A 22,558-nucleotide genomic window follows, 5' to 3' on the forward strand; every position below is an offset into this window, starting at 1 on the left:
AGTGATTTAAAACCAAAGAGGAATTAAATTGGTCGAGAGATAAACTCAGCAATTTTTTGCTTGATTATAATTTTCAACCATCCTTGGAATATCGAATTAATTTATAGTTAAAAAATAATTAATAAAACGAGAAAAATCTGGCAGATGTCCAGAAGGGAATTGGAGCACAAAGTATCAACAAAACAAATTTATAAAATAGCCATTGTTAGCCATTTCCGTATATGAATCATGTCGCTAAATGATCCAGATCTGTACAGATGCGAATTGTGTTCATGCAGTTAAATACATATACATATTGCTCCACCGATTGATGACGTCACTTTATCCGCATAGCGTTGCTGCCGTGACTTTGCGTCAAGCCATAATACGCTGCGTTGCCGCTTCAGTAGTATGTTGAATGGCAATATGGCATGCATATGACACCGGGTTTGTTGTCGTTCAAGTGCACTGTTTATTAGAATTTGTTTTGGTTATATAATCGAGTAAAATGTCGCATGTGCAGTACGTTGATGAATTGGTTAAAGAGTACCTTCTTTTTCGAGGCTTTAGTCAAACACTTAAGGCATTTGACAATGAACTCAAAGCAGAAAAAGAGAAAGGTTTCAGGGTAAGTTTACATTAGTTTACTTACTCCAATTAATATGCGTACAACTATAGTAGGTTTTTTTTATTCTTGTTTAATAAATATGATATTTTTTTCCATTTTAGGTCGATAAGATTGTTGATCAGCTGATGCAGTATATTTATACGTTTGATTTAATGTCATTACGAGAACTCTGGGGACATTTAGATATTCGAATGTTTTCACGATTAGAAAGTCACTTTGTTCCAAGTGTTAGGAAGTTAGAGAATGCCGTGTTAAAGATGTACCTGGTGAATGCAACAGTGAATAATAAACAAGAACGTGTGCATGAGTTTTTTACTAAAATGACTCCAGAATTACAAGGGCATTCAGAATGGAAAGAATGGTTTGGTAGGACTTTATTTCTAAACATGAATGTGGTTCTTTTATATATACACTAATGACTGTATCTATTATTCAACCTAACAATATAGCATTGCCATTCACAAAAAACCCTGAGGACAACCCAACATACTCTGTTCATTTTACCAAGCAGTGGCAGGATACGATGCTAGTCTCATTGCACAATTTTCTCGCAACAATATTCCAAGTGGGTAAATGGGTTCAATCTACATAACTGTACACGATAAATAATGGAGCTGAGGAAAGGACGACGCTTCTAACAATTTTTACAGTGTATGCCACAGCCCACACTTCTTACCATTGATGAGGATGTTAACAAGTTGAAGCGTCTACAGGAAGAAAACGAAGCTCTCAAGCAGTGTCTCAGTGAAGCTACCAAGATTGAAAATATCTCGGATGTCAACCCTGGGTCTACGCCACAACATCCACCAATCATGGACGATTTTTATATTATTGCTCAGTATGTAAACGTACAATTATTTTATAAATATCTCTATCAAAAGATCATGAAAATACTAAATATTTTTGCAGAGAATCTCCACTTATGGAGAATCCCAAAACACTTCGGAATTTGATTAAGAATATTGGCGGAGGTTCCAGTCCCATTCTGCATCGAAAGAGTCTTTCAACGACTAAAAAACAACTAGAGGCAGATGCAATATCCACAAAGAGAGCATGTACCAAAGGAAGAATCAATTCCTTGAATAAAAGTGATGTTGTGACTAAGAGAAGTATGAGCTGTGACTCAAGATTAACAAGAAAACGAGATTTTTCAATTGAGTCGACAGTTGAAAGGAAAGCCAAAGATAAAATTGAATCCAATTACATCCTTCTAAGTCAGGTAGGAATGTTAGAAATTAAATTTAATGAGAAATGATATTTTATAGCATGAAATTCTTGTAGGAAGAATATACGGAACATAAGACATCAATAATCCAGTGCAAAAGTAATACCAGTGGATCATATGTAGCAACTGGTGATGCGGATGGTATTATCAAAGTATGGACTCCAATACCTTCACCAAAGTAATATTTTTTAATTACTTAAGTTTTCATAAGTTACGACGAAAGTTTTACTATTATATGTTCAATCTTTAAACTTGAACCTTTTTTTCAGAACCGTTGGAACATTTACATCATCTATGTTAAATGCAAACAAAGCTGTTACTTCGTTGGATTGGATTTCAAAAAATGAAAGATATTTTTTGCATGGAGATAATAGTGGCTCAATCCATCTTCATGATACGAGAGACTGTAAAACATTGTGGGAAATTCAACATGAGGGCTCACGGATCGTTACGCTGGCTTGTAACCCTTTAGAGTCGACATTTATCTGCTCTGTGACGGATTCCAATGAGAGTAAACTTCTACTCTACGATGTCAAGACAAAGAAGCTGGAAAGAACATTACCAATCGATGGGAATCTGACTGCATTGTGTTCTGTTTTCAATCACAATGGCCAACTACTGATAACGGGATTATCAAATGGAAATTTACTGATACATGATCTTAGAAAGAATGAAATAATAGACAATCTTACCTGTCATTCAAGTCCGATAATTGATATTGAATTGATAAATGATTATACTAATATTTGCATCTTAAGTGAAGATGGTAAATTATGTCAGAAGAGCTTAAACCAAACTGCAAAAGTAATGTGGGAAACAAAAATCAAGATTGAAAAAAATGCAGTACATGGGAAAATGTTTACATTTGATCAGAGTGGAAATCACATGCTACTCTGCACACAATCAGGAGGAAATATTTACAAAGTAAGTTTTAAATTAATTTCGACTAAAAAATTATATTTTAGGTCAATATGAGATTATACACAACACCAAATATAATAATTGATGTTATCTCAACCGTAAATTTGATACCAGTTGGCTGGAATAGAATTAAATTATATCCAACCGAGTTATTTAATGATATGAAACTATTAATCAAATAACTAAGCTAATTATATTTCATATTTATTACATTTAACAAAAGATTTACACATAGCTGAATAATTATTTTTATCTTATTACAATTGTATTTAATAGTATATCTGTTATGTGGAAATATAAATTTCAGATGCCACCAGGTGCTCAAGCAAAAATCCTAGAACTTGGTGGTCATAAAGGAACATTATGTTGTGACTGGTCTACTGCCAATCAATCCGGAACATGTATTACAGGTGGAGCCGAGGGTAAAGCAAGAGTTTCTACCCTTCTTTCGCCATGATACAAAACTAAAATTAGCCTTTGTATAAACTCTTAATGAATTTGGCAAAGATGTTGAGATGATATTTTTGACTTTTGACTGATATAGTGCACATAATTGTAGATAATGTAATAAAACCTTTGTAAGACTTATGTATATAATACAGTCTTTATTACCTTATTTAAACTTCTATTTTAAGTCGTAAATTTTAAGTTGTTTCGAAGGCGAGGAATTTACAATCTTGTCGATGAATTGAACGTCGTTGGAATGGTCCCATGGTATCGAGTTGTGGTGACCAGAAACGTCGAAGAGCTTCGTTTATTTCTGCTGGCGTAATTGGCTTAACACTAGTTCCCTATTAAACATATATTTATGGTTTCATTTTTTCAATAGAAAATAAAAGATAAAACAAATATATTTTGATAAATATTACTATAACACTTCTTACTTTTCCATACTGATGAGGTTTGTACGTATAAGGATTATAGAAACTAAACCGTAATCTATCTAAACTATCTCCATGTATTTTACTTTGGTCTTGTCGTACTAAAAAAGCTAAATCCATTATTTGTGCGACGGTTTCAAATGCAAGGTATCCAAGTATTGTATACGACGACTTGGAAATTTTTATGTCATCTGGAATTTGAAATTTTCAATGAGTAAAATTAATCAAAATAAAAATACCATAAATTTTGAATAAAATTGTATGTAGATAGTTACTATCAGTTGCAATCCAAGATTCAAATTTATGATTATATTTATTGGCAAATGATGCAGCTCTCGCTTTACTGTATTCCAAATATTGTAAACTATCCATCTTCCTACTTGCTAATTCAGCACGGATTTCTCGATTGCGTTTAACATAATCGATGTGGTTTTCTGAATCAGTCAGAACACCAATGGTATCTATTGATTCAATAAATTTTCTATGAGAACTTTTCTTTTTTGCATTATTTTGGGTATCATCAAGTAGATCATCGTTTAATTCACTGTCTAGAACCTTATTGATCGAAGACTTGAAATCCTTAAGATCTAGAAATGTTAAAAAGCGTGAATGAATTAAATTTAATATTCTTTGTTATTGCTCCTCAAAATATATTTACCTAAATATTTTAGAAGACGCTGCAACTGTGTTTTATCACGTCTTAACAAAAATAGAAAATCTCTTTCTTCAACAATTTGAGAATCCCTCATGTCGGCTATTTTGCTAGCTTCATAAACAATGGATTTCATTTGTCTCTGTACAACACTATTGATGATTTTCGCCGATTCAATAAGAGGCTCTGAACAATCGCCAAATCCATACATCATTCGACGGACTTCTAAAATATACATCATGTTAATGATTATGTGTTCTTATAACTGTATGTATGAAACATAGAAACAATTATTAAAATCTGATTTACTTACCTGGAATATAATTTACAGATTCACTTTTAACATTAGCATTAATTGAACTAGCTGTTGACTCAGTCATTGCGTCTTAATTATTTTTTATTTTCAATAAAATTACAATATTAGTAAACTGAGTGATGTAAACAATGATCCAGCAATGCAACTTGTTAGAGTTTTTTAACTTAAATGACCATTGTTATTCTCGAAAAGTCTTTAAAACACTACAATACATTGTCCTTGTTTGACAATAAATATTATATAATTTGTCTTTAAGATTTTATCATAAGAATTATTGTTACAAATTTTTCCTGACAATCAAAAGCTCACTTTTTAGCCTTACCTCCACCTGTCCCATGTCGGAATTGAACACATGTGCGATAAAGTAGAAAGCAATGTCGTAATACCAATAGACGGGTATACTTCTATAGAATATACACTTATATATATATACTTATATATACACTTATAATATATATACTTCTATACTTCTATACTGATTGTGAATAGCAAGAAAAACTAAAGAGGGTGCCGGTAGCTAAAGACCAAAGAAAATTGCGCCACAAGTGTAGACAGATGAGTAACCAAATTTTATAACCAATATCCTTTCGGATATGAAGCTTCCTGTCTTCTTGTTCTCATTTATTCCCGGTTTGACAGTTATAGAAATAAAAAGGTACCTACTATTTGAAAATCTATGCCTGTAGTGATGTTAATGGCTGCCGAAACATTGTTAACGACTTCCTAGGATATTTTTTTGATTATTTGTGATAACGGTATAAAATAAAGTAACGTATACGATAGATACTCCAAGTTTCAACAAAATAAAAATATCATTTTATATTCGCACGACTTGTCCCTAGCGGTAAGCATCTTTTTATGACAATAAAGATCACTAAAATTGAGCAAAATCTCAAGAGCTTATATATGTATATGTACATTTTTACTTATTTTTGCACTCAATTTGTCAATAATTAATGATAGCTCGTAATATTTTTACATGTTACTTTATAATCGATTTTAATTATAATTTTTCTTTTAAAATGGAGAATCTGTTAAACACTCATGTTATATACTGAGTAATATTCTCGCCAATGTCTTATGGATGAGACAACCATTGAAAAAAAAAAAATAAAATGGTTTGAATCATTCGAGTCATATAAGGTCAATAAATTTTTTGTAGAAAGCTATCATTTTGTAAGAGTGTTTGTTTACTCATATCCATGGTTAATCAATTAAAGTCGTTCCATTATTAATTCAATTTGTTTTGCTACTTGTACAGGGAAGAAAATAATTAATGGAGGAAGAAACAGAGTTTACCAAATTACCTGTTGAGGATAGATGTGTCCATAAAGTAATTATTTATTTAATTTGTATATTTCCCCAAGGAATTTATCATTCTAGTTGTTAATATATTAATTGATTGCAGTCATGGAAAGCCAGAGTTCATGGATACGAAGAATGTACAAAAAAGTTTGGGCTAATTGACGATGAGAAGTCTCCTGAATGGAACAAATTTCTAGGCTTAATCAAAAAATTTGTCATAGACAGCAATGCCGTAGCTCAAGAAAAAGGATTAGAAGCTACATTAATATTTGTGGAAAATGCTACTTGCGCTGGAAAGTGAGTAACATTTATTTTAATGTAAATATTCAGTAATCAATCAAATTATTATTAATATTTATGTATCTATCAGAAATTATTATTCTAATAAATAATGAATTAATGTTATCTGCAGAACCGTGGGAGAGGTAATGAGTGGACTGGTTAACAAATGTATAGCAGCACCCAAGGCCAAAACAAAAGACTTGGCAGTACAGATAACATTAATGTATATAGAGATTGAAAAACATGAAATAGTTCAGGAAGAATTACTAAAAGGAACAGAAGCTAAAAATCCAAAAATAGTTGCAGCTTGTATTAATACTTTGACTTTGAGTCTTAAAGAATTTGGATCGAAAGTTATAAATATGAAACCATTGATCAAAAAAATTCCTGCATTTTTAGAAGATCGTGATAAAAGTGTACGAGAGGAAGGAAAAGCAATGGTCATTGAAATATATCGATGGGTCGGCGCACCATTAAAACAACAATTAAACACTTTGAAACCAGTCCAAATGACTGAACTCGAAGCAGAATTTGCAAAATTGAATAACACAAAAGCACATCCAACACGTTATTTACGATCTCAAAAGCCTCAAAAAGTAACAATTGAGACGACGTCAGTTGGAGACGAAGATGTAGATAATGATGAAGATGATGATGAGGCAGATGGCAATGATGTCGATCCTTATGAACTCATTGATCCTGTTGATATTCTTTCACAACTACCAAAAGATTTTTACGAAAAGGTAGAAGCTAAAAAATGGCAGGAACGCAAAGAGGCTTTAGAACAATTAGAAAATCTGACAAAAAATCCCAAACTCGAAAGTGGTGATTATGGTGATGTAGTTCGAGTTTTGAAAAAAGTTATTGCAAAAGATTCAAATGTCGTTGTAGTAACTATTGCCGGAAAATGTCTAGCAGGTTTGGCTGGTGGCCTAAAGAAACGTTTTCAGCCGTATGCTAGTGCATGTTTACCAGTCGTTTTAGAGAAATTCCGTGAAAAGAAACCTACAGTTGTAACTGTTCTAAGAGAAGCTGCTGATGCTATCTTTCACAGTACTACTATTGACGTTATTCTTGAAGATTCTCTTGCTGCGTTAGAAAACAAGAATCCATCAGTTAAAGCTGAAACAGCCGCATTTTTAGCTCGTGCTTTTGCAAATACTCCTGCACCGAGTTTAAACAAAAAATTATTAAAAGCTTATAGTGGAGCTTTACTCAAAACTCTTAATGAGCCAGATCCGACAGTTAGGGATAATTCGGCTGATGCATTAGGTACAGCTATGAAATTGATTGGCGAAAAAGCAATGACGCCATTTATTGCAGAATTAGATGCTTTAAAAAAGTCGAAAATTCAAGAATGCGCTGAGAAAGCAGTAATTTTAGTTAAAGTTACTGGACATCGAAAGACTGATCGACCGACAACAGCTCCAGCCAAAATTGAATCAGCAAAACCAACAGCTTCTAACGATACTGTCAAAGCTCTTAAAAGACCAAATTCCACGACAACAAAGAAAACAGGTGGTGTCAAAAAAGCTGCTGGAGGATCAAGTAATTCAGCACCATCGAAGAAAGTAGCTTCTACAAAAGTACAAGTAGAAAAGGACCTAAGCAGTGAATCAGTTGATGAACTCGCTGCAGAATGTTTATCTGCTGAAATTTTATCAGGTTTAGTTGATTCAAATTGGAAATCTCGTCTAGCGGCTGTTGAACAACTTCTAGATACAATCAAACAAATGAATTCTAATGATGTTTGCACGCAAGTTCTTGTAAGAGTATTGGGTAAAAAACCCGGCTTCAAAGATACTAATTTTCAGGTTTTAAAGCAAAGATTAGAAATAGTAAAAATGCTGGCCGAAAACTATTCATTTTCTGTTACCACTTCCAGTTATTGTATTATGGATATTGTAGAAAAATTAGGAGATTCAAAGAATAGTTCAATAGCTGCAGATACTTTGATAGCCATAGCAGAAGCTACAAGTCTAGAACATGTAGCTACTGAAGCAATTACTTTTGCATTCAATCAAAAGAATCCGAAAGTACAACAAGAAACGTTGCTTTGGTTATCAAATGCTCTACTTGAATTCGGATGTACAATTAATATGAAAGCTTTAATTGAACACATTAAAAAAGCTATTTCTGCGACAAATCCTGGAGTTCGTACTGCTGCAATTACGTTAGTCGGAACACTTTATTTATACCTTGGGAAACCTTTATTAGCATTTTTCGATAGTGAGAAGCCTTCATTGAAGCAACAAATAGAACAAGAATGTGAAAAACGCAGTGGTGAGGAACCACCTGAACCTAAACGTGGACCAAAAAATAAATCAAGTAAAAAGAAGGTAGATGATTTTGATGAACAAGATGAAATTGACGATGATGTACCTAATCAAGTAGAAACAAATGATCTCTTACCACGAGTTGATATTAGTAATCACATAACTGAAGCACTTCTTGCTGAATTGAGTGACAAAAATTGGAAAGTTCGTAATGAAGGTTTACAGAAAGTGAGTAACATCATTTCAGAAGCTAAATTCATTAAAGGATCAATCGGTGAATTACCACGAGGGTTAGCACCTCGTTTAGTAGACAGTAATACCAAAATAGCTCAATCTGCTCTTGGAATTTGTGAAACATTGGTCAATGCGATGGGTCCACCTGCTAAACAACATATTCGTATTCTCTTCCCAGGGTTTATTCAATGTTTAGGTGACTCCAAAAATTGGATTCGTTCAGCCGCAATTTCTTGCATTAATACATGGGGAGATCAATGTGGATATAAAGAATTCTTTGACGGTGAAATGATTGGTGATGCTCTAAAATCTGGATCGCCAGCACTTCGTTCGGAATTATGGACCTGGTTATCCCAGAAACTTCCTACTATTCCTGTCAAACAGATTCCAAAAGAAGAACTTATGGTCTGTATACCTTACTTATATAATAATTTGGAAGACCGTAATTCAGACGTCAGAAAAAATGCTCAAGAAGCTGTTTTAGGATTTATGATTCATTTATCCTACGAAGGTATGGTGCGGCAAACAGAAAAATTAAAACCTGGTTCAAAAAATGTTGTTATGGCTTGTTTGGAAAAAACACGACCAAGTCTACCAATAAAACCTCTTCCCAAGAAACCGATTCCTGATGAATCTCAGCAAAAAACTGTGAAAAGTGGTGGAGCTATGAAAGCTGCAAAGTCTATTGTTAAACCTAAAAGTGCTACTTCTTCCAAACCAGGTAGTGCTAGGAAGAAAGATGATGATGCAGACACAAGTCCATTGCTTGCTGTAAATAACTTGAAACATCAAAGAGTTATTGATGAACAGAAATTGAAAGTGTTGAAATGGAATTTCACCACACCAAGGGAAGAATTTGTAGATCTTCTTAAAGAATTAATGAGCTCAGCAGGAGTTAACAAAACATTAATAGCTAACATGTTCCACTCTGACTTTCGGTATCATCTAAAAGCCATTGAATCCTTGACAGAAGATTTACAAGATAATAGTAAAGCTCTTGTATCAAATTTGGATTTGATACTCAAATGGTTGACATTACGATTCTTCGATACAAATCCTTCGGTGCTTCTTAAAGGATTGGACTATCTTCAAACTGTATTTACTATTCTCATTGAAGATCAATATCATATGTTAGAAAATGAAGCTGCTTCTTTTATACCTTATCTTATTATAAAAATTGGAGATCCAAAAGATTCTGTCAGAAATGGAGTCCGAGCTTTGTTTAAACAAATAGCATTAGTCTATCCAGTCAGTAAACTATTTTCTTATGTAATGGAAGGCCTTAAATCTAAAAATGCTCGACAAAGAACTGAATGTTTAGACCAATTAGGTTCTCTTATTGAAAATTATGGAATAAGTGTTTGTCAACCTACTCCTTCAGCTGCTCTTCGAGAAATTGCCAAACAAATAGCTGATCGTGATAATTCTGTCCGTAATGCCGCCTTAAACTGTATCGTCCAAGCCTACTTCCTTGAAGGTGATCGAATAAATAAACTCATCGGTCAAATGTCGGAAAAAGATCAATCTCTGTTAGAAGAACGTATTAAACGTGCTAGCAAAAATCGTCCTATTAAATCCGCCTCTTCTACAAGGATGTCTGCTGTTCCTCCTGTAGCTTCTGTTGGACCAGTGAATGATGATGTTGACCCTGATATGGAAGATGAAGAAGAAGAGCAAATGGAAGAAGTTATTGAGCCGTTGAATGACAGGTGGGATGATCAAATAAATTACATACATTTTTCTTTTATTCAAATTTTCGTTTAATTTATCTATTACTGAATTTTTTTATTGCTTTCATAATTTAACAATTTAATAACTTTTTCCCGCTGGTGAATATTTACAGGAAAGAATTGCCAATTGTTAATGGGCATCCAAGTCCCCCAGGAAAAGAAGTACAATCACAACATGGAATATTAAAATCTCCCAGCGCTGATAATAATTATATTAATCATACAGAGCAAACGTTCGTGATTGGCTTATTTTTAATTATTCTTTATACTTAAAATTTTAAGTGGTGATGGGTTATTTTCAATTTATAGCCTTGAAAATTTTTACTGTGACGCCTTGACTTCTAACATTCTTCGAAGATTACTAAAACGCATGGAAAATTTTATTTCATTATCATTATAATACTGATCTTTTTTTCTCATATTCCTTGCAAACTGCGTGTGTGTGTGTGTGTGAATGTTTTTTAATTTCTAAATGTACACGTAGGTTTATTTAATTTATTTGATTACAGGTATATGCTTCAACCCAAGGCAAAAATATCAGGACCTTTTGGGCTGGATATGGATTTCTTGAAGAAACTAGAAGAGGAGGCTCCTGCAAAATGGAAAATACCTGAACTTACAGAACTAAGTTGGGATCCAAATGAATCTATTAATTTATTAAACAAACCGACTAGTAATATAATTCCAATAACGCCACCATCATTACTCACCCGTTCATCACGAATCTCACCGCTAGGAACACCAGTTAGTAAAGAAGATAGTTTAGAGAGATGTATTCTCGCTATGGCAAGTCCCGATTTAGGAGCAGCCTTACAAGCTTTAAGTAACATGGAAACAATTTTGAAGTCTCCGCAAGTATCGATGATTCAATCAAAGGAAGATAAATTTATTAATTCTATAAATATGCAATTAAGACTCTTACAAACGTACCCATTAACATCTGAAAGCGTTGAGATAGCAAAGGCCTTCAGAACAACATTTATGGTCACACTGTCATTTTATGACTCGGGGATCCTTGGAAAAAATGTCCCAACATCTCAATTGAAAGAATTAGTTCATCAAATGTTAATGCTTCTAGCTGAAAATAAACTAGATCATATAAATCAAGCTGATGTCTACAATCGAGTTGTTAATGTTATTGTTGTTAAAATGATTGATCACTCGAATCACACTACTATCATATGCGTACTAATAAAACTCCTACATGAGTGTGCCGAGGCTAAAGTTGCTCCAAAATATGAGGAATTGGTAATGAAATGTTTATGGAAAATTGTAAAGACTATTAATAATTGGGCTGTTGAATTGGATTATGATGCAATTCTTCTAGAAGTACATCATTTCTTTAAAGATTATCCTTCATCTTGGTGGAAAAAACGTAACTCAGATATGCCAGTCCGTACTATTAAAACCATTCTTCATAGCATGACAAAAGTCAAAGGCAGTGCCATTCTGAATCATTTGAGCAGAATTAATGACACTAATGAGTCTGAATTACGTTGTTATCTTAATAGACTTATTGATATCGTAAATCCAGATGATATTCATTCAGGAACTCGAACAATTACGAAGCAGAAACATCTTTCAAAAATTACTCATGCTCAGTTAACAGAAATATTTAAAAAGATTGGCTCAAAGCATCAAACTCAAGAGGGTTTAGCTCAGTTGTATGATTTTAAAATCCAACATCCAGAAGCGGATGTTCAACCATTTTTGGTCAAATCTCACCAATTTTTCCAAGAGTTTATAGAACAAGGCCTCAAGGATATTGATCAAGCACGTAAGAATCAAAATATTACTTCCCAAATGAATCATCAGTATGGAACGACAGGAGTCCCAGTGCAGGCACCAGTGACTATTCCAGAAGAGAAAAATAGTATGGATCCCATTCAAAGGCTGGAAAAATTACGAGCTTTAGAAGCCCAGTACCGTGCGAATGCTCCAAATCAGTCAAATCCAACGTGAATTCAATTATTTATTAAACATAGTTTTAACTCAAGTATCAGATAGATGTTATGTACATAGCTCTGGGTAGTTCTTTTGGAAAAACTAATTAAGTATTAAAAATCTCACTGTTTTTAAATTATTAATCAACTGGAATAAATTTAAGTGAGTATAATTTTGCTAAAAACCGTAGTAGAATGAATGAAAAGCATGACCGGTATTGATACAGACTATGTACTCAATAATACTGCTTTAAAGATCTAAATCTATTTCATATTTATCAATGACAAATGACTTAGTATAGTTGTGTATAGTTGTCTTCAATAATTAATTGATTAATTAATTAATTATCAATACTATTAATATTATTATCAGTATCTATATAGAATATAAATATTTTTGTGTTAAATTCTTCACAATTATTTTAATGCTGAGCATAGAGTTTATCAAATACTCTTTAAATCTTATTGTGGTCCAGAATTGTTTTAGACTGATTTTTTTAACCGTGATTTAGTTATTTTTTATATTGGATTTGAATACCTTTTTTATTTTCGGTTATTGATTAGAATTTAATAATAATAATAATAATTGATGACTAGCAAGATATATTAAAGTTAATAATTATATAAATAAATAACCAGTAACCACTATTATATTAATTATATGAAACAGTTAGTACTTTTAAAATGTACCACTCTCTTTATTCAAATAATTAAATACATGGATTATTTACTGAAAGGTATTACATTTTGAATTTATTCTCCTATCGTACATAATATAAAATTATCAATGCATATATTTCTAATAATTTTCAATTATAAGACAAAAATAGTACCCTGTTATATATTACAATTTGATTTAAATTAAAAATAGTATTCATATCAAACATTCCTTTTAAACTCACTCAAATAAAAGTCAATAATAACTTTGGATATATTTATAAAATTATTTCTCGTATGGATTGTTGTAACTAATAGTCAACATCACAATACTGAATTATCATCATTAATAATATTATTTATATTTCAAGACAAATGTACTTATTAAAAAAAAAATAGTGTATTCAGGTACTCGAATGTTATAATACATTCGTAGTAGTTATAAGTGAATGTGCCATTAAATGATATTGACAATTCATTTCACATGTTTAAATCAGTAATTTTACAATAATAAATTCTATTAAAATTTATATAAAAAATAGAAATACATGATACCAGTAGTTTACAGCAATACTTAATCTCAACAACTGGAAATATTTAATACTAAAAAATAGCATCTTACTATATACAATTCATGATAGTTTTCACAGTTTTTTTAGACCTACGAAAGTACATTTTGTATCCATTATTTACTGATGCCAACCTTTTTTACGTACTCTCAGTTGGATCAATAAAAAGTGCAGTTAATGCAAAAAGCAGGAAGACCAATCCACCAATTATGGTAACTAAAAATCAATCAAAGATCATTGGCTTATAGTAAAAATATTAAATATAGAAGTATAGAAGGAATATACAAATAAATAAAGGAGTATTAAATAAATTAAAAATTCTGACTGTACCGGTTCTAACAGATATCCTTTGAGCTATCATCCGTCCACCTAAAACTGCTAAACCCGTGCAAAATGAGTGACCAAGAACTCCCCCAACAATTACACCATATACATCCTGTTCATATTAAAAAATTTTTTGATTTTTTTCGAAGATTTTATAATAATTGCCAATAAATGATTAAGTTACTTCTCTAGCTGCAAGAATAATTGTCGTAAGTTGAGACCTGTCACCCCATTCAGCTAGAAAAGTTAATGTGAATGCTTGTAAAAAAATCCTTGATAAAAACATCCAAGGATTGGCTTTCGATGTTTTCTTAGAAACTCCTGCTTCAGGATCTTGAACTGTAGTTGTAATAGCTTCTTTCTCAAGCTACAAAAAAATAGATACGAACATTTTCAGTACACTGACATTTGATAAATATGATAAATTCGTAGATAAAACAATAAAATAAATAAAAGTCAACCTCATCTTCTCGTTTTCGCAAATCCGACTGTACTTCTTCTAATTCTTCTTGTCCCTCTGTTGCACTCATATAATAACCATCTCTCAACATCTTTAGACCAAAAAGTGCAAACAAAGCAGTGGAAATATAATAAGTGTAAGCTCTGGGAATGATCGTTGCAGCATAGCCAAATATTACTGAATTAGTTGATGAACATTAGTACAAAAAAGAAAATACTTTTTAAAATGAAATGGATAATTATCATGTCTACCTGAAAGTATTGTCATTGCAGCAAGAGCTGAAATAGCACCGCTAAAAACTATTAACCGTGGATGCCTCATTGCCATAATTGCAGCTATAAAAAATGTTTTATCTCCTAATTCAGAAACTACAATAACAGAAAGAGAAGCTACAAAGGCATGTAAAAAGCCTAGGTTACTCGTCTTAATAATTGTAGGCTCAGGATCTTGATAAACCTGTAAAAAGTAATGCATTGACAATACAATGGTTTTATTCCTTTTATTTATAAGAAAAACACTGTCACTGTATAAGATATCTTACCATTGTTGTTCCAGTGAGATCTGATTTTTCAGCTAATTTTTCTTCTGGAAATGTTTCAGCCAATACTAACGTTCCATAATAATAAAAACATATCAGAGTAGTCATAATATTTATAAATAAATTATTAGCGAAAATTCCAGTTGAACTAAACATTTTGAGATATTTAGACATCCTAACCTTAAAAACTAAACTCTTTACCGCTTACGCCAAACAACTGATTTGTGATATAGCATTTCATGTATATAGCATGTTCAATGTAGATGACCTACTTTAAATCCTGGTTGGCTGAAAATTATCTATCAGATAAATATTTATTTAATTATTAAGAATGTATTGGAGCTAACTTTTTTTTATTAAAAACCAATGAAATACTCTACGGTATATACACTATTGTAAATGATATTTTTAAATTACAATGAGATATGATAGATTGATAGCTAAAATTTATATTGATACATCAATTGATGCTGTTCTTATAATATATCACATAATGATTAGCTCAGATAGCATCCTTTTTTGATTCTTTATCAATCAACTTGTCTGATAACAGAGGACTTGGTAAATAGGAGTAATGATCCTGAAGGAATTCATGGTATGGAGCAACTTCCCCTTAAAATCAATTAACTAACTCATTGTAATACTTATACTACAACTTTTTATTAGACTTCAGTGAAGTATGGTTTCGTTAATTTTCTTAATAAGGAATAATTGAAGTTCTCAAGAATTAACAGACTTTATTTTCAGATGCGTTCGTGAGCTAGACGATTGGGCTTGTCTTTCTACAAATAAAATCAATTTTATGTATGTCTAGCAACCCTCTCGAAAAGAAGGGATCACGTTAGGATATAGGACCTGCGCTTTATAGTTTTTGGCTCTTCTAGTAGCGATGCTGAGACATTAACTGTGTAACGCTGTTGCCATTCCATAGCCACATAAGCTTCAGTCTGTGTTTGATCATCATTGATTTGTTATTGAGATAAAAAAGAATTCGTTCTTTTATTAATTTATATAAAGAGACTATTGTAAAGATATTTTATTTTCATAATTTCTTTACATATTCATCAACGGTAAGGTTTTAGAAAAATATATCACTTTTTCGCGCGTAAATACTGATGTTTATTACACTTAATGATAAGAGTTGGATTAACTTTAATTTATAGACAAAGCAAATGATCAATAGTTACTGTACCATGTAGTCCAATTAAGTTATAAAAAATTTTTTATGGCTACATGATTAAGTTATATTGTTTCAAATTATAAACTGTTACAAAAACATTCTCGTTTTCGACCTCATGTCCTTCACTTGTTGCACATGCAGTTATAGATACAAATATAGATTATTTTGTTACAGGTTCGAAGGAGTCGTTGACTAAAAAGTTAGAGGATAATTTCATAAAGATCAAAGTAAATATACATCCATGGAATATTATTCTAATAATTTTTATTGGTTATGGCTATTAATAGTTATTATGAATTTATAACATTAAACTCATTTTAATGATTGTATAAATTAATTGATACCCTTTTATTGAATTCAGACACGAGCTACTGGTGAACATTAAGAATACTTGGAAATTAATTCATAGATAAACTTTTAATTACACTCTAAATATATATTGAATTTTTATTGAGCTATTAATTTTAAAAGTTCAATGAAATGTTGACTAAACCGTGAAATTTTTCTGTTTCAAGAACGCTAAAAGATTAAGTGGCGTCTACATGACTGGCTCTATCAGAGATCATGTGCGTAAATCGTGATGCAGGACTACATTTGTTTGCTGCAATAAACTTGTTGAAAAAATTAAGTGATCCTGTTTGCGGTTTGGAATAATGTCACTGGTAAATATCAGAAGGCCAACAATCTGGCATATGTATTTTCAATGGGAATTGTTAAAAAGATGGTAAAAAAATGTGGTTTGATATAAAAAATTTTTTTAACTAAAAATCCATCAATGACAGTCTATTTACTCTTCTTTTTGGGTCAGATTGGAGTAAAAAAGGTAACGTAAGATTTTTACATCTCACTACAAAGTTATCCATTATAAATATAGATAATATTGCAAAAATAATAATTGCTGGGGTATTTATTTCAGGATATTTTTTTAGTGACTCCTCTCGGTCTTGTGTATTGCGTTTCTTATTAATAGAAAGACGAACGCATTAGCAAGAAGTGAGTGCTGGAAAACGTTTCTATCATATTCTCCATCCCCTATTAATATAAAATTGGTCACGTCAAGGGGTTTACTAACGAAAATAGTCTATTATAAAACAATTATAATTGTGCGTGTTTTTTGAACGTGACAATAAGATATACAATTGCGTGCTTGGTGGCTATTAATGCAATAATTGTTATGTATTTCTTCGTTTACTTATGGTAAGCTGGTGGAAAATAATAATTGATTTGAACTGTATTATTAAAAGATAATTAAATTCTCATTACACCCATTTTACTTGTTGAAAAGTAAGGGTTGCAACGTTTACTTATTTTCATTCGATTTATACATTTTTAATGAAGCTGATTAAAATTCATTGTAAAATAAACTAGATTTCGGTTGTTTTTAAAGCACAGTTTCTGTCAAATTGATTCTAGTTTTTATTATTGTATAACGTATTCGCGGTCGAGTGCGGGAACGTGACCAAACTTCCGAGTGTGCTAATAATAGCTTTGTTTTACCTGTAAGGCGGGTTAGTTTTAATTTAAGTAAAGTACTTGTTTGTAAATTCCTTTTTTATTCTTAATTCTGGGGGTATTAATTTTTCACTAGTTTTCCTTTAATTATCTTTTAATATCTGCCTTTCATTGATGCTCTTAGTAATACTAGGTTTGGTATATTTCCTTGTGACTTATAGCTATTAGTGATGTCTCAACGTCAGCACTGACATTGCCATCAAGAAGGACGACAAATAAAGAAAATCATATACAAAAAATAAGGACTACACGTCCGGAATATTATACTGTGTCTTTGAATCAGGTACTTACGTATATTTTGATACTACTGAATTAAATCACTGAAGAAGTAAAGGAAATCATAGTTACCGAAGAGGTTTGTTGTTGATAAAAGTTATTCGAGAGTGTTATTCTTTTATTTAGAATAATTAGTGCTGCTGCAAAATGTATGGGTTGATATTGGAAAATATGTCGGAGTATATTCGACAAAGATATGGTGAAGAAAAGTGGGAAGAAATACGAAGACAAGCAGCTGTAGAACAACCAAGTTTCAGTGTCCATCAAGTTTATCCTGAAAATTTTATCCCACGGCTTGCTAAAAAAGCTATTCAAGTAAGTAGATAATCATAATAATAGTATCAATGACAACAGACTGCTCTAATTAACGTAACCACTTACGTAAAAAGACTTGATTTTAAAGATTAATAAATAAAACTGTTAGAAAAGTTTTTTAGAGATTCTTGAATTTCAGATAATTATTCAAATATTTGAGTAATGTTTTTACTTTATCCAGTAGAGATATTGTGATTTCGTTGGGAAATCTTTTATTTTGGTCATTATCTTCAGATTTTATTGCAATTGAAAATATCTTTTTACCTAATAGCTTCTAGAGAGAAACGTTCGTAAACGTTACTTAATGTTAAAGAAAGTATTCTATTCTTGGATATTCAAAGAGTAATTTTGAAAAAGTTCCATATACATAAGTAGTTTTCTTAAATATAACTAAATAATAATGTGTCTACGTGAGATTAATATTAATTCATCAAATTGTAGAATAAAAATAGTATAGTAAAGCAAAATTTTGTATATTTAATCAATCAAAAAATAATTTCTCGAGTTGATTGACAGTATGATTCTTCTCATCATTATATAATAAGTTTCCTGACGGTGTTCCTGATTGTTATGTAGGAAATAAATAAATGATTGATTTAGGTACTTGGCATCACAGAAAAAGAATTTTTCGATCAAATGGGAGTTCATTTCGTTGGATTTGTTGGTCAGTACGGATACGACAGAGTATTATCAGTATTGGGACGTCATGTTCGTGATTTTTTGAATGGACTAGATAATCTTCATGAATATCTGAAATTTTCATATCCGCGAATGCGTGCCCCTTCTTTTATTTGTGAAAATGAAACTCGACAAGGTAAGATAAATGTAGATAAAATTATGAAAAAAGTAATACTATTGAAGTTTCAGTTTATTACATATGTGATATATGAAATGATTGAGAATAGGGTTAACACTTCACTACAGAAGTAAACGTCGTGGTTTTGTTTATTATACCATGGGTCAAATTCGAGAAGTCGCAAGACATTTTTATCACAAAGATCTTCAAATTGAACTTGTTAGAGAAGAAGTGCTTTTTGATACGGTCCATGTAACATTTCAATTGACATTTGACAATCGTGCATTCACTCTTGCTTCACTTGCTATGACTCGTGAAGAAAAACACTTACCTATTGGTGCTTCTGTTTTATTCGAAATTTTTCCATTTTGCATTGTGTTTGGGTAAGTATTTACATCACTATAACATTTAACATAGTCCTCAATATTATATAATTTGTTTATTGATTATAATAATTTCAGATCAGATATGATTGTCAGAAGTATTGGAAATTCTTTAATGGTTATTTTACCTGATTTAGTTGGCAAGAAAATTACCCATTGGTTCGATTTAGTAAGGCCTCTTATTGCCTTCAAATTTCAATCGGTACGATTTTACATGTGATTCCAATTAATAACTTATTCCAATTGATAATGAACAGTTTTAATAATTCATTTATTTATTCTAGATCCTAAATAGAACAAATAATATTTTTGAGTTAGTGTCAGTAGAGCCAGTATTAACAGAGCGTCCAACATATCGCAAATCAAACGCCATAGTATTAAGTGATGATAGTTTAAATTCACCAGATGATAGAACTCTAAGGTTAAAAGGTCAAATGATTTACATGGACAACTGGAGAATGATGATGTATCTTGGTACACCTGTGATGCCAGATCTCAATGCTTTAATTGCTACTGGTTTATATATAAATGATCTTTCGATGCATGACTTCAGCAGGTAAAAACTCAAGCTATATATTTAAAGCTAAAATAATATTATATCACTGAAATCATTGAATTGATATAAAATTTAATTACTTCTAGAGATCTCATGTTAGCTGGAACTCAACAATCCGTAGAACTGAAGCTTGCTCTTGATCAAGAACAATTAAAAAGCAAAAAGCTAGAAGAATCAATGAGAAAATTAGATGAAGAAATGCGCCGTACTGATGAGCTGCTTTATCAAATGATACCGAAACAGGTTGCAGATCGATTGAGAAATGGAGAAAGCCCAATAGATACTTGCGAGGTAACAAATATTATTTAAAAGATTCAAAGAAACGTTGATTTAAAATATAAAAATTTTCTTGAATTATTCAAAAAATTTTTACAGATGTTCGATAGTGTGTCAATACTTTTTTCAGACGTTGTGACATTCACAGAAATTTGTAGCCGACTTACTCCAATGGAAGTAGTATCAATGCTTAATGCGATGTACTCCCTCTTTGATACACTTACCGAAAGAAATCGTGTTTACAAGGTTCTGATAAAAAATTTATTTTCTTTTTATGATGATTTATATTGATACAAACAATTTATCAGGTTGAGACGATTGGAGATGCTTACATGGTTGTTTCTGGAGCTCCATCTAAAGAAACTGATCATGCTGATCGGGTTTGTGATATGGCTTTGGATATGGTTGAGGCAATTACGGATTTAAAAGATAGATCAACTGGTATATTTTCAATGAAGCATTTTATTTTTATTCTTATTAATTATGATAAAAATAATAATGTTATTTATAATTTTAGGGAATCATTTACAGATTCGTATCGGTATTCATAGTGGTGCAGTAGTAGCGGGAATCGTAGGTCTAAAAATGCCTCGATACTGTTTATTTGGTGACTCCGTAAATACTGCTTCGAGAATGGAGGCCACGAGTGAGGCCATGCAAATTCACATATCTCAATCTACTAAAGAATTACTTTCACCCTCGTATAAAGTCAAGGAACGCGGAGAAATACAGGTCAAGGGAAAAGGTAATCTAGAAATTGAAAACATTTTTTTGAGTGTTTTCAAGTATCTATTTAATTTAATATAAAATAAAACTGAAAAAAGTTTGTTTTAATGAGAATTCACATTTCAGGATCAATGAAAACTTATTGGCTAGAAAAACGTTCAGCACGATTGAATGTAACGAAAAATATTACTATTCAAGAGCCATTACAATGGATGAATAGAATAACAGATAAACGTATATTATCGAGTAATATCACAAGTAGTATTGAAGAGAGATCTTTATCGACACCACATCCATTAACTGATAGTCATTCATACGTTGATATGTCAATGAAATCACCTAGTTCGCGAATATCTTCTCCAACACCTTTCGGATCATCAGGATTAATTTCTGATGAACGAAGAATGTATTCACCTATTACTTTTCAAGATGTTGCTCGTCGTTCTGAAGCTAATTCTCCTACAAAGACGTCCAATATTTTAGGTAAATTTTGTACTAGGACTGTAATTTTTAAAAATCAAAAATGCCACTTTAGATACCATGGAAATGGACTTTTCTTGTTGCTTTTTATTTCATTTGAAATTGTGAAATGTCATTATATTCTTGATAATAATGATATTCTGTTTATTTTTTTGTAAAAAAAAGTAATAATTCATATTATATTTTATTTTTAAAAAATGAATCATGTATTTCAGAAATGAGATCAAATTCAATTAATGAGCCTCCAACGACCTGTAACTCACCCAACATCTTTGGATCTCTAATCAACGACACGGAAAAACACTTTCGTTTGCATAGAGATAGTTCATGTTCTCGAGAACAATCAGCCTTAGTCCACGGAAAAACTGAGTCCAAACAACGAAGTACAATATCAACAACAAATACAAGCATATCTTCAGATACATCACAGGAAACTGTACCACCATACGATGATGATGTTCATTCGGTGTTGATGAGTGCGTTTTGTCCTGCAATGGATAGCAGTGAATCACTGACGAATTCCCAATTATTAGTCAGATCAGACCAATGTTGTCCAGGTTTTGTAATATCAAAAGGTGGAAAAACGAAACATCAAGGCAATGGATGTAGTATTTGTTAAAGATTAAATATTTCACATAATTTATCAAATTGCTCTGTTTGTCGTATAATGAATTATGTAGCTCTCTTTACATTAGTATCAATAACCATAAAACAATTGAAATCATATTGCGAATGTAATAATTTAATACCATTTAATGAAATACATGTGTATCATTTGACAATAAATACAAGCAACTGCATACATTGCAAATCTAAATACTCTACAAGTCATTATAATGAACAACGAATTTAGATGAAAATAACAGGCATCATTTACATAGTTGTAGATTTGCAATGTTATTGCATGAGTAATCGAATAATTCAACGAAAAGTCTTTTAATTAGATAATGTGTATTTATTTAAACAATAGTCCTATTCTATTTTCTTTTTGATTTAATTGAAAGGTAGTAAGAGGTGTATTCATTACAAACTAAATAAGAAAGCATAGATACATTGGAACAATTCACATTTGAATAAATAAATCAGGTGATTGTAAGTGCTAGGATTAATTATTCTTATCAATAATTTTTTGATTACA

At 31.4% G+C, this 22,558-nt stretch overlaps 5 protein-coding genes across 7 annotated transcripts; 3 read left to right on the top strand and 2 right to left on the bottom strand.

Moving 5' to 3' along the window:
- The first annotated feature begins 381 nt into the window (after positions 1-381).
- LOC118066094 (WD repeat-containing protein 91) lies at positions 382-3,350 on the top strand. The gene is made up of 8 exons (XM_035081882.1): positions 382-607; positions 709-973; positions 1,057-1,172; positions 1,258-1,445; positions 1,517-1,826; positions 1,889-2,010; positions 2,102-2,756; positions 3,061-3,350. The coding sequence occupies exons 1-8, from the start codon at positions 488-490 to the stop codon at positions 3,208-3,210; spliced, it is 1,926 nt and encodes a 641-aa protein (XP_034937773.1). The 5' UTR covers positions 382-487; the 3' UTR covers positions 3,211-3,350.
- Positions 2,942-4,997, bottom strand: Spt3 (Transcription initiation protein Spt3). 2 transcript variants are annotated; one of them, XM_035081885.1, is made up of 6 exons: positions 4,600-4,997; positions 4,293-4,511; positions 3,910-4,221; positions 3,638-3,825; positions 3,366-3,544; positions 2,942-3,217 (listed from the first exon to the last, which is right to left on the bottom strand). In XM_035081885.1, exons 1-5 carry the CDS (start codon positions 4,664-4,666, stop codon positions 3,398-3,400), a joined length of 933 nt encoding a protein of 310 aa, XP_034937776.1. In that variant the 5' UTR covers positions 4,667-4,997; the 3' UTR covers positions 2,942-3,217; positions 3,366-3,397. The 2 variants fall into 2 exon arrangements, with proteins under 2 accessions (XP_034937776.1, XP_034937774.1); XM_035081883.1 differs by having other exon boundaries at positions 2,942-3,544.
- A 223-nt stretch (positions 4,998-5,220) lies between these two features.
- msps (msps cytoskeleton-associated protein 5) lies at positions 5,221-12,635 on the top strand. Of its 2 annotated transcripts, XM_035081877.1 has the most exons (6): positions 5,221-5,446; positions 5,864-5,935; positions 6,011-6,204; positions 6,320-10,408; positions 10,543-10,662; positions 10,939-12,635. In XM_035081877.1, the coding sequence occupies exons 2-6, from the start codon at positions 5,879-5,881 to the stop codon at positions 12,389-12,391; spliced, it is 5,913 nt and encodes a 1,970-aa protein (XP_034937768.1). In that variant the 5' UTR covers positions 5,221-5,446; positions 5,864-5,878; the 3' UTR covers positions 12,392-12,635. The 2 variants fall into 2 exon arrangements, with proteins under 2 accessions (XP_034937768.1, XP_034937769.1); XM_035081878.1 differs by lacking the exon at positions 10,543-10,662.
- Positions 12,636-13,025: 390 nt separating this feature from the next.
- LOC118066096 (transmembrane protein 165) lies at positions 13,026-15,162 on the bottom strand. The gene is made up of 6 exons (XM_035081886.1): positions 14,924-15,162; positions 14,634-14,838; positions 14,384-14,559; positions 14,107-14,289; positions 13,929-14,034; positions 13,026-13,814 (listed from the first exon to the last, which is right to left on the bottom strand). Exons 1-6 carry the CDS (start codon positions 15,092-15,094, stop codon positions 13,738-13,740), a joined length of 918 nt encoding a protein of 305 aa, XP_034937777.1. The 5' UTR covers positions 15,095-15,162; the 3' UTR covers positions 13,026-13,737.
- A 2,618-nt stretch (positions 15,163-17,780) lies between these two features.
- On the top strand, positions 17,781-22,391 carry Gyc88E (Guanylyl cyclase at 88E). Its single transcript, XM_035081879.1, has 12 exons — positions 17,781-17,895; positions 18,015-18,203; positions 18,804-19,017; positions 19,109-19,382; positions 19,461-19,584; positions 19,667-19,938; positions 20,025-20,229; positions 20,314-20,460; positions 20,523-20,655; positions 20,732-20,959; positions 21,067-21,423; positions 21,636-22,391. Exons 2-12 carry the CDS (start codon positions 18,036-18,038, stop codon positions 22,037-22,039), a joined length of 2,526 nt encoding a protein of 841 aa, XP_034937770.1. The 5' UTR covers positions 17,781-17,895; positions 18,015-18,035; the 3' UTR covers positions 22,040-22,391.
- Positions 22,392-22,558: the final 167 nt, after the last annotated feature.

This window comes from Chelonus insularis, unplaced genomic scaffold, assembly GCF_013357705.1.
Source record: "Chelonus insularis isolate UGA/USDA-ARS -01 unplaced genomic scaffold, ASM1335770v1 contig_326_pilon, whole genome shotgun sequence".
NCBI lineage: Eukaryota > Metazoa > Arthropoda > Insecta > Hymenoptera > Braconidae > Chelonus > Chelonus insularis.